The following is a 12,169-nucleotide window of genomic DNA, read 5'->3' on the forward strand; positions in this document are numbered from 1 at the left end:
CTTTTTGTATTTCTAAATATTTTAAATGCATAAATTTAATTGGATCTACTGTTTATTAATGCATTGATTAATTTATTCACGATTAAATACTTGTCTGTCTAAAATAGTAATAATTATTTTAATTAAAATGCTAAATTATTTCATATATAGAATATATTGAAAATATACATAAATATATTGAAAATGCTTATTTTTATTTACTTTGTGCGTTTGTGTGTGTGTTACTCAAACGTTTTAGAAAACACAGAAAACGCAAAGAAGTAAATATCAGGCAGCTTAAGTAAAACACATGTAAGCATATACAAGAACATCCTGTCAGGGTTTATTTTGTGATCATCATAGGCAACATGTAGGCCTACATTAGTAGAGTTACAGTTGAAGAACTTAAAGAAATGCCCACCACAAACAGGTTGAAATATTGCCTTTATAGTTATTGTCAAAATAAACATCTTAAAATTAACATTTTAGCGATATAATTTTTCTTTTCTTTTCTAAAACACTTTATACATGACAGATTTTAAAATAAAACATTGTGCTTTATTACACGGACAGGCATATTGTTTAAAATGGCTTTGGTTTGAGAAAAGTTTACAAAAAACTACAATCAGCAACATTTGGTAGAAAACATTTGGCCTTTTTTGGTCATTGCACATATAATGTCAGTAGGAAAACCCCTTAGTGTGTTCAGAATGATAAAATAATGCCTTGGGTGTTATGCAATTAAACATAGCATAGTGTTTTTAAATAAGAACACAACTTGCATAGGCAAAGTAAAAAACAAAGTAAACAAAAACAATCACATAGGCCTACATTTAGCATTAAAACAGCTCATTTTAACATAAGTACAGTATAATGGGATCTCTCAAAACTCATGTTTGCAGTCAAAGTTTAGGCTTAACAGTCTGAATTTACTTTTTTTTTTGTGGATGACCAGAAGGATTTGTAATGTCATATTGTTTGATACAATTCTAAATGTTTGAAAAAGTCAGAGTGATGGTATCACAGATGATCCACCTCGTCCTCAAAGAGATATTCAAGCTTTTGATCCTATTCTACAATACAGGATCATGGAGACAATCATCGCTACAAGCTGAGAATGAGAACAGAGAGAGAAGCAATTTTGAGTTTAAATAAAAAGTATTAGTGTCACAGTGCTACACAAATGTCATAAAAAGGCTTTTTATTTCTGTATATACATAGATTTAGTTTGTAATTATTATCCTAAGGGAAATAAATGCTTTAACCATCAAAGACTACAGGCAATCAAAATTTACTCTGTTTATTTCCTCAAAAGGAGTAGAATTTGCTGACAGTTTAACTCAGGCCATCCAAGATGTAGATGAGTTTGTTTCTTCATCAGAACAGATTTGGAAAAACGTAGCATTTCATCACTTGTTTACCAATGGATGCTCTGCAGTGAATGGGTGCCGTCAGATTGAGAGTTCAAAACAGTTGATAAAAACATCACAGTAATCCACACCACTCCAGTCATGAAGTGAAAGGTTGCATGTTTGTAAGAAACAAATCCATCCATCATTAAGACATTTTAACTTTAAACCACAGAATCTGGACAAAATATCCGTCCATAATTCATAATAACGCTTTCTCCAATTAAAAAAGTCCATCCCCTGTTGTCCTTTGATATCAAAATCCACTGACATATACTTATATATAAACAGTGCTTAATCTGTGCATATTTCTCTCCTGAATCAGACGAGAAGACATTCACTGGAGAAAGCAATATTACGGCTAGAGGACTTTTAAAAATGTCTTAATGATGGATTTGTTTCTTACAAACAAGCAGATTTTGTCTTCACAAAATGTGGATTACTTGTGGATTATTGTGATGTTTTTATCAGCTGTTTGGACTCTCATTCTGATGGCACCCATTCACTTCAGAGCATCCATTGCTGAGCAATTGATGTAAAGCTACATTTCTCCAAATCTGTTCTGATGAAGAAACAAACTCATCTTTTATGAGCTGAGGGTGAGTCAATTTTAAGCAAGTGAATGATTCCTTTAAAGACAACAGGAATCAAAACTGACCATATTTATTATTTGCTTAATAAATGTCTCTGGTCTTATTGTTATTAGAAAGAAATGTTATTATAAAGAAGCTTGTTTTAGTAATGTTCCATGAAAATTTGAATAAGTTTCTCCACCTCTGGAATGAATTGGACTCAAAAGAGCGAATACATTTTTTTTTCTTAACACAAAACAGGATTAAAATGCAAAAGGCACATTTTCATTTCCAGTGTGATAACTGAAAGTGACGAAAATAAGCATATAGCACATTTTCAGAATCTCATCAAACGTGAACAACTCGCATTTAAAAAGTGAACACAATGACTGACAGAAAGAAAGTGTGTCCGGTACCTCAAGAACAGCGATTCCCAGTGCAACAGCTATGATGATAACTGCATTATCATCTACAAGCTTCTTCAGTGCTGGGAAACAACCTGGTATAGTCTGTGGAAACAAACAAATAGAAGATAGTTGATGATATTTAAATGCTAGCCTATATGATAGAAAAATCAAAAAGCATGCAAACTTGATTAAAGGAATAAACATGCTAAGAGATAAACCCACCGAATTAAAAGCTGTGTCCTTAATGCATGGAACTCTATTACAGCACTGATCTGGGTAACTCGAGGTGTTTTTCACAAAGTAAGAATCTGTGAAATCTGTATAGTTGTTGAATCCGCAGCACTTCAGCTAAAGCAGAGAAAGGAGAAATAAAGAGTTTCGACATTAGCTAAATTCAGCCAAATATACTTGAAATGATATTTCTGACAATGGACGTTAACATATAAATACATATTTTACTTGCTCAGTTTTGGTGGTACACTTTTAAAGAATTTTCTTATGCAATACCATTTTTGTATGAGGCACAGGTCTCAAAATATTAAATGTACAATATTAAACTAGATGATGCTTGTGTATTATTTTGGGGATTTTGTTTAATTTGAAGAAATATTCTGTTTCTGTAATAATAATAATAATAATACAACTACTACTTCCAATAACAATGGTAGGCTAATAATAATAATAACTTTTAATAATAACTTCCTTCTTTATCAACTAAAGTGTCACAAACTGTGGTCATGGTCGTGTTCCATAGTCCAGTGATGTCCTTATTTTTCCCATAATCGTTTCTGATGCTTTTCACAACTTCGCCTCCCATCTGTTTTATCAGGTTTTCAGCCTGAAATATACAAATGAGTTGGTTTTTAGTACTTCCTTATGTTCTTTACACACAAAGGAGTACAGTATGTTTAAATATGGTGTACAGACTTACCTGAGGCTTAAAGACCAGCAGCACGATCGCTCCAGCGACTTCAGCAATGAACACAATCAGAATAATGATGAAGAACTGAGGAGAGAAATTGACAGACAGATTCAATGAATGAATCAATGAACAAACAGAAGTCCACCACAGTATATGGCCAGTATATACAATTTAATATATAAATTATTTAATATGTTATTAATATAATGTGTGTATAAAACCATTTTAAATTGAACCATTTTTGATTCATCAAAGAACTTTTCAGTGAACACTAGTTTTTAAAGGAACCTTTTTTCTTAATGTAAAGAACATTTTAATAATCTAAAGAAACTTTTGTGGAGTGGAAAGGTTCTATGAATGTTAAAGGTTCTCCATAGAGCCAAATATGCCCCATAAGATGCTTTATTTATTAGAGTTAGAGTGTGCACATTGTGGGAAACTCATTGTGTGTGGTTTTAGAGTGCTTTGACATACCAGCAGCAGCATACACCTGCTTTCTTTGATCGCTCCACAGCAGCCCAGGAAGCCCAGGATGAGCAGGACGGCACCCACTGCGATGAGGAGGTATCCCACGTTCAACACCTGCCCCAGCTCACCTGGAGCTCCCTGTGTACTCTGCAGAAAACTCAGGACAGACCCACTGTCCACCTTCACCCAGATCCCCACACCCAGAATAGCTGCTCCTGCCAGCTGCACAACAAAAACACAAATAGATTTGATTTAAGCATGTGCACTGATCCTCACATCAACACCCTGAATGTATTTGGACCAATAAAATGTCACTGTTGAGAAAGCAGACAATATATTTATTCTGTCTCTGTAGCAAAGGCCTGTTTTTATGTTTGCAGCAATATGATTTGCATTCAACCCAGCTAATGGAAATGAGATGATTTGCTTGTTTGTTTGTTTTTATCTCTTGCATAGATCTAAAGAAAAGGCGACCTTTTCATCGCACTTCAATATATGAGTCATAATAATGGAACAGCAGTTTTAAAAAGGGGATTTTTCATTATAACAACAGGATCTGCATTTTCATGGATTAAAAAAAGACTTGTTATAAGAGACAATAAAATTGATTAAAAAACCCACTCTTTTCCTGGTAAAAAAAATGAATTTGATTTTCAAAAGTTGAATTTGTGACAGCTTAATGTAACGTTTTTGACAACATGTCAGTCTCAAAGTTACGTCATTTAAGACACACAAAAAACTTCATTCAGAATTTTTTTTTTAACATTTTATAATAACCAAAAATCAAGTTTACTCCTTATGCATGTTATAACGCCCGTCAAAAACTGGTTGGCGGTTGGAATATTAGAACTAAAAACATTGACATAACACTCTCATGGGCATCAATCACTTCGCTGAATACTAGCTAAGAAATAAATGATAATTATCTATGATCCATCTATTTTCAAATCCACATCATTTGAATATCACTACACTGATGTTTCATAACGTACGACAACTGGTACATTTTTACACGATTTGTTGCATTTAATTACCCCTTTGCAGATTTTGAACCAGATAGTCACTTGGCTGAGAAAATAGCAGCTGGGTACATAGGCTAGATGTTTTGGAGTGAGATAAACTATTTACAATAGATTCATCTCTGTGTTTATGCAAAACATGGCCACAGTCACAGGACATGTAAACCTGACATGATAGAATTATTTTAAACATAGTTGAAAATCTAATGTAAATCAGGCTGGTTATTATAATGCTGAGTAGTGTGTGCAATTCATATATATTTAACAATCAAACAAGCATGAGCTATACTTACAAAGATGATGCCATTGAAGAGAAACATCATTGATTTCAAAAATCCAAAGCAACCCATTTTTATTGGATGTATATGACACCTGAAAAAATATATAAGAACAATTAACAACAAATAACTTTTTCTTTTTTCTTTTTTTTTTTTAATATAATTATTATGGGGCTTTTGTTTTGCCCAAACACCCATTTTGTGTTTTATTCCGAAATTAATCTTAATCTTTATTTTAAAAAAACTTGTTAATACTACAGTTTTTAATGAATGAATAAACACAATCGCTTAGATGATTTTGTGAAACAAAGTAAACCTTACATCCAGGAAATGCTGTTAGGAAAAGATGGTGGTTTTGCTGTTGTAAATAATTTAACTACATCTCCCATTAACCTCAGAAGGCTGGTCTCACAGGTCAAATGTTCATGTGAACCATACAAACTCTTTAATAAGCCACTCTCGAAAAGTAAACTTAAAATATTGTCCTAAAAATATGCCTCACTTTAAGTACCTCAAACTAGTGTTTGCTCTTTGCTCAACACTAAGAACTGGTCAACAAATCTTAATAAATGTGAGAATTTATGAAATTAAGAAGTACTATATACGCCGCAGCATTGGGGGAATTGGTGATCCTCTGCCCATCTTGACTTCTGAGAGACACTGCCACTCTGAGAGGCTCTTTTTATACCCAATCATGTTGCTATAGTTGACCTAATAAGTTGCAAATAGGTCCTCCAGCTGTTCCTTATATGTACATTTAACTTTTCCGGCCTCTTATTGCTACCTGTCCCAACTTTTCTATAATGTGTAGCTCTCATGAAATCCAAAATAAGCCAGTATTTGGCATGACATTTCAAAATGTCTCACTTTCAACATTTGATATGTTATCTATATTCTATTGTGAATAAGATATAAGTTTATGAGATTTGTAAATTATTCCATTCCTTTTTTCACTCACAATTTTTTGGACAGTGTCCAAACTTTTTTGGAATATATATAATATATATATATATATATATATATATATATATATATATATATACATATAAAACCAGAATAAGGTGTGTAATCCCAACAAATGCAATACAATACTGTGCAAACATACCCTTTAAGGTCAGATCCGTTTTTTAAATAGTGTTCTGAATAGACCAAAAAAGAGTTTTTTGTAGGAAATACAGTGGAGAGACAAAAAAGGTTCTTTACTTTTCCACACATGCAGTCAGGTCCAAAAGTCTAAGATAAGAAACAACAAGATTCTGCACTATTTTTAGGTCACTATTCAAATGCAGGGAAATTAGTAACTCACACTGATGGTCCGAATCTGGTCAGAACATACTCAAATAAAATAAGAAAAATCATAATAATAATCCAAAACTATAACTAGTATTTTTATCTGGGCACATGTTTTATGTATTTAAATACATATATTTACAATAATACATTTAGAACTATTCATTTTTATTTAAAAATCTATAATTTGTTATATTATTATAATTCTATAATTTGCATTACTTTAACTGATCGCCTCTAAACATAATATCATTTAATGTGCTATACTTCTGCTTCTTATTGTCCATCAACATGACAAGGTGCTGTCAGGTGACGCATCACTTCCTGTGTGTCACATGCACTACTCGCGTCTCTAATGTGAGGTCAGAGTTTGTTTAGGTTCAAGATGAACAGAAAGTTCCGATCGGGTCATTGTCCAAAGCCAGAAGAGATAATTTTAAAAACCATCAATAAAGTATTATTGATGTGACATGTTTTGCAAGTACAGACTGTCAGAGTTACTGTCAAATGTGCAACACTAGCTTCAAATGTTATGAAATATAATTTAATTTAAAAGTCTGCTCAAGCCTCCTCATTATTTGAGGAACTATTGGACTATATAAATATATTTAGAATTTTTTTTTATTTTTTATTTTTTTTTTAAAGAAATTAATACTCCAACATAGCAACAATAAATTAAACAAAACAAAAATTAAAGAAAATAAAATTATAGTAGTGGGCATTGTCTTTCTGGGAACTGTTCATTTCCGGGAGAGATGGAGACGGACAATGAATCTCAAAAAATAGATTTTTTGACAACATGCAGCCTTCATGTATTATTTGATAGTAGTAATATATTTATAATAATATATATAATATATTTATTTAATAATATATTAATGATTGTTTAATGCCAGGTTAAGTATTAGACAGTTATTTTTAACTGTCCATTATAATACACATCATTTCAAAATAAATTAAAAAAATATATAATAATAATAGTTAATCAGTCAGTATATCACTGAATCCCCATTTGAAGTCTTGAAAAGCATTTACAAAATTACTTCTCAGTTGGAATATTATTTTGACCTATAAACATCTCTTTGTAAAGAGATTTATCATTACTGGTTTAAGTTTTAATTTATTTGCGAATTTACTTGCAAAGACTGTCATGCATTCTCAGAAAAAAGGTACAGCTGTCACTGGGGTGGTACCTTTTCAAAAGGTACATCTTTGTGTCCATATTCGTATCTTAAGGTCCTAAAATATAAATATTAGTACCTAAAAAGCACAAACGTATACCTTTTGAAAGGGTACTATATGCTACTATATGAGCTGGCAATCATTCAGTACCATCTTCTTCTAAAAAAAAAAAAATCGTACAGTTGGGAATACCATAGTACTTTAAAATTAATTTTTAAATAATACTTTTTCAAAATAACATGTAGTAGCATGATTTTTTGTAATGCCTTTATGATGCAATGGGACATGTATCATATTCTCTGAAATACCATGGAGTGTAATGTAAAGATTAACAGTGGCATCATGCAGTGTCACAGATATTATTCAAAAGTTTGGGGTCAGTAAGATTTTGAAAATAAATTAATACTTTTATTCAGCAAGAATGCATTAAGGCAAGGATCCATTTCAAATAAATGCTGCTCTTTTGAGCTTTCTAATCTTCAAAGAATCCTAAAAAAAAAGTGTTATATGCAGCAAAAACCGTCTTCAACATTGATGATAATAATAATGTTTCTTGAGCAGAAATCAGCATCTTAAAATGGTTTCTGAAGGCTCATGTGACAGACACTGAAGACTGGAGTAATGATGCATAAAACTCAGAATTGTAATAATATTTCATAACATATTACAGTTTTTATTATTTTACTCTATTTTTAGAACAAATAAATGCAGCCTTGGTGAGCATGTTTCAGAACTGTATCAGAGTCCCGTGGTATTTTCATTAGCAAGCGCTTTAGAAGGAAGGTCAAACTAAAGTTCACATCATTGTTTGTAGAAAACGTGAGCGACAAGACTTGACCAGTGAAGTGATGCAGCCACACTCACGCTCCGCGAAACTAATGACACAAGACAAGTGAGGAAAACCCAGCAAAACAACACGGATGATCTCTCAGGAGATCTCAATCCGGATGGACATGACACGGTCCTGAAGCTGTGAACATCACACACACACACACTAACAGCATGATACCCTAAGAGCTGTTATAACACTTAAGCTGTGAACATCTCACACACAAACACACACACTAACAACATGACACCCTAAGAGCTGTTATAACACTCGTTAAACATCATCCTCCGTGAACAAGCACAATTATATTGCCTATATTTGCAGATGTCGTCAAAGAAGTTATTTTGGCATCTTTACTTCAAGGTAGGTTTAACGATATGTTCACGATAGAGCATCTTTACGAAGGAGAATCTCTTACCTTTTGTCAAATGTTTTAGTTTTGCAGATTCGGAAAATCCCTCAGTGACTGACTGAAGAGTTACGCGCGCCTCCTGTTTCTCTCTCTTCTGTCGCTCATGTGAAGCTGGTTTTTACAGGAAGGAGGGATGGGGTGAACAGGTGGGAGTGACACACCACTCCTCCTTCTCTCTTTCTGTCTCTGGAGAGGGAGATGTTGGGTGTAATGCGTCTGTTGTCACGGAGCTCCTGAAATCACCCAGGTTCAGTCCTCTGAGGCAGCTGATCAACACAACAACTACAGCAATGTGTTGGCAAAACAACATGTTAGGGGGGTATGCGTATATGTGTACTGCATGCGATGCATATTTATTGTGCACTAATGTTTTGTCATGAGACGGAGTGTAATTATGGATTAAGAAAAACATAGGAGGAAATGACATCACACAAAAGGAACCTACAGTAAAACTGATGTCAGAATCCGAACTGATCCAGTTCGGGAAAATTGGAAAGATATTCACAGATTCGTCTTTTCCGGATCAATAACTCGCGAGAAAAACGTTTTTAGTACACGAATTATGCCTCTTTTCACTCGTAGTGATGTAGTAAACGAGCTACAAGCGAGTTTGCATGAAAACAAGATTTCCTCCGCTCTGTACAAAATACGATGATCTCAATGCGCAGGCGTCTGAGAGACAAGTCCGAAGGGACCGTCTGCAAAGTGCGAAACGCGAAAAAGGTTACTAATAAAATACTCAATAACTTCACAGTAACACACTGTAGTGTCACCAAATTGAGTTCACACATCACTGCTCTCCTGCTGGTTATACTACAACGTTGACTTTAAAAATAGTTGTTTTTGCACAATTTTTATGATTTTTTTTATTATGAAAACGTTAGTAACTTTACTGTAACACACCGTACTTTCACCAAATTCTGTTCACACATCACTGCTCTCCTGCTGGTTATACTACAACTTTAATTTTGAAAGTAATTGCTTTGGCACATTTTTTATGATTTTTTTAATGAAAAATAGTTAATAACTTCATTATTGGACACAATAGTTAATAACTTTACTGTAACACACTTTACATTCATAATTCATAATTCACAATTACATTCAAAATGAAAGTTGAAGAATAACCGACAGGAGAGCAGTGATGTGTGAACTGAATTTGGTGAAAGTACAGTGTGTTACAGTAAAATTATTAACAATTCTGTCCAATAATGGTGAAGTTATTAACTATTTTTTCATAATAAAAAATCCTAAGAAATGTGCCAAAGCAATTACTTTATTAAAATGAAAGTTGTAGTATAACCAGCAGGGGAGCAGTGATGTGCGAACTGAATTTGGTGAAAGTACAATGTGTTACAGTAAAGTTATTAACTAGTATGTTCAAAAACAGTTATTAACTATTTTTCATAATAAAATATCATAAAAAATGTGCCAAAGTAATTACTTTCAAAATAAAAGTTGTAGTATAACCAGCAGGAGAGCAGTGATGAGTGAACTGAATTTGGTGAAAGTACAGTGTGTTACAGTAAAGTTATGAATTATTTTTCATAATAAAAAAATCATAAAAATTGTGCAAAAGCAACTATTTTCAATATAAGAGTTGTAGTATAACCAGCAGGAGAGCAGTGATGTGTGAACTGAATTTGGTGAAAGTACGGTGTGTTACAGTAAAGTTACTAACGTTTTCATAATAAAAAAATTATAAAAATTGTGCAAAAGCAACTATTTTTAAAATCGACGTTGTAGTATAACCAGCAGGAGAGCAGTGATGTGTGAACTGAAATTATTCACACCACAGTGTGTTACTGTGAAGTTATTGAGTATTTTATTAGTAACCTATTTTGCGTTTCGCACTTTGCAGACGGTTCCTTCGGACATGTCTCTCAGACGCCAGCGCATTGAGATCATCGTATTTTGTACAGAGCGGAGGAAAGCTTGTTTTCAGGCAAACTCGCTTGTAGCTCGTTTACTACATCACTACGAGTGAAAAGAGGCATAATTCGTGTACTAAAAACGTTTTGCTCGCGAGTTATTGATCCGGAAAAGTCGAATCTGTGAATATCTTGCCAACTTTACCGAACTGACGGATCCCTTAAAAAGCTAAATAGACCTCAGATTAAACAGTTAAATATTTAAAAAGACAAAAGCTAAAAAAGTAAAAACATGAGGGGAAAAAAAAAGCTTGTTACACAAGAATGAGAAGTAGGTTCAACAGAATTTGAAAAAAAGTTTAGAAAAAAAAAGAAAGAAAAAGAGAAATAGAAAGAAATTTCAGAAGTCATAACATAAAAATAACGGTTCTTTATCAGTGCATATCGATAAAGAACCTTTACCATCCATGGAACATTTATTACAAAAGGTTCTTTATGGTGGAAAAGGGTTCTTCAGATTATTAAAAAGTTCTTTACACAAAGAAAGGTTCAGAGAATCCAAAATGTTTCTTTGATCGCTGTGAAAACCCCCTTTTCAGAAGCTTTATTGTCAAGAGTATAGACGGTCATTGCAGGTACAAAGCGTGGATTATTAAGAGTAACATTGAGTCAGTGTTCCTCCTGGCATTTTCCCAACCTCAACTACAGCCTTCACTGTTCCTGACAGTCTTTCATCCAGAAACACTGCGCTGAATCCATATCTCTTAATCAAACATATTCCAGGAACTTGAAAAATGAGCTGCATGATGTACAAATGATAAAAACAGGACATTTACATTAAGAACTACCAAAACAAAGAAATGCAAGTGAATGCAGCACAAGGGGAACTTTCTGTACCTGAGAGTTGAAGTATTTAATAACACTTTCCTGTGCAGTTCAGACTCTGAGCCATTCTCACTAATTATTACTGATGATCAGCATCACAGGGTTCCCGCTTTTCATGGACCAAGAAGCATAAAGAAGTAAAATGATTTTATAATTTAAATATTACTGCCAGATCACACGATTTACTTGTTTTAGTTAAAAATAGCATCAGGTTGGTGAAATATGACCGTTGACATCCTAATGAACCAAATAAAAATAGCATCAGGTTGGTGAAATATGACCGTTGACATCCTAATGAACCAAAAAAAAAGCAGGAGGAAAGGATATTATCAACACCATAAACTAAGAATCTACAAATATAATCGTATTTATACATAAGTAGTACATGTATATGTTGACAAGTATATGTTGAACCATGCTGAAGCTTGAAGGAAATAATGTCCCCTTGGTTAGAATTTCAGATTACCAAAATTCTAAACTTGGAAAATTCTGAGTTAAACAGAAGAAAATAAATTAGTTCACCCGAAAAATGAAAATTTGCAATATTCACAATAAACCATCACAATAATCCACACCACTCCAGTCCATCAGTTAATGTCTTGTAAATTAAAAAGCTGTGTGTTTGTCTGAAGTCCTAAACGTTTTA

At 33.2% G+C, this 12,169-nt stretch overlaps 1 protein-coding gene and 1 long non-coding RNA gene across 3 annotated transcripts; both read right to left on the reverse strand.

The window, feature by feature from the left end:
• Nucleotides 1–300: 300 nt before the first annotated feature.
• Nucleotides 301–9,385, reverse strand: LOC109064127 (tetraspanin-1-like). 2 transcript variants are annotated; one of them, XM_042719636.1, is made up of 9 exons: nucleotides 9,213–9,385; nucleotides 8,774–9,049; nucleotides 5,070–5,148; nucleotides 3,764–3,979; nucleotides 3,299–3,373; nucleotides 3,098–3,205; nucleotides 2,590–2,715; nucleotides 2,377–2,469; nucleotides 301–1,090 (listed from the first exon to the last, which is right to left on the reverse strand). In XM_042719636.1, the coding sequence occupies exons 3-9, from the start codon at nucleotides 5,124–5,126 to the stop codon at nucleotides 1,034–1,036; spliced, it is 732 nt and encodes a 243-aa protein (XP_042575570.1). In that variant the 5' UTR covers nucleotides 5,127–5,148; nucleotides 8,774–9,049; nucleotides 9,213–9,385; the 3' UTR covers nucleotides 301–1,033. The 2 variants fall into 2 exon arrangements, with proteins under 2 accessions (XP_042575570.1, XP_018936681.1); XM_019081136.2 differs by having other exon boundaries at nucleotides 8,774–9,385.
• Nucleotides 9,386–10,717: 1,332 nt separating this feature from the next.
• Nucleotides 10,718–11,691, reverse strand: LOC122136872. The gene is made up of 2 exons (XR_006154367.1): nucleotides 11,536–11,691; nucleotides 10,718–11,437 (listed from the first exon to the last, which is right to left on the reverse strand). It is a non-coding gene; the product is annotated as an uncharacterized LOC122136872 (long non-coding RNA).
• Between the last annotated feature and the right edge of the window lie 478 nt (nucleotides 11,692–12,169).

This window comes from Cyprinus carpio, chromosome B3, assembly GCF_018340385.1.
Source record: "Cyprinus carpio isolate SPL01 chromosome B3, ASM1834038v1, whole genome shotgun sequence".
Lineage (NCBI taxonomy): Eukaryota > Metazoa > Chordata > Actinopteri > Cypriniformes > Cyprinidae > Cyprinus > Cyprinus carpio.

Coding starts and splice junctions, on each gene's coding strand:
- LOC109064127 (XM_042719636.1), bottom strand. CDS start 5,126: ATGGGTTGCTTTGGATTTTTGAAATCAATGATGTTTCTCTTCAATGGC. Junction 3,980..5,069: donor TCTTCAATGGCATCATCTTT/GTAAGTATAGCT, acceptor TTTGTTGTGCAG/CTGGCAGGAGCAGCTATTCT. Junction 2,716..3,097: donor GGAACACGACCATGACCACA/GTTTGTGACACT, acceptor TCTCTGCTTTAG/CTGAAGTGCTGCGGATTCAA.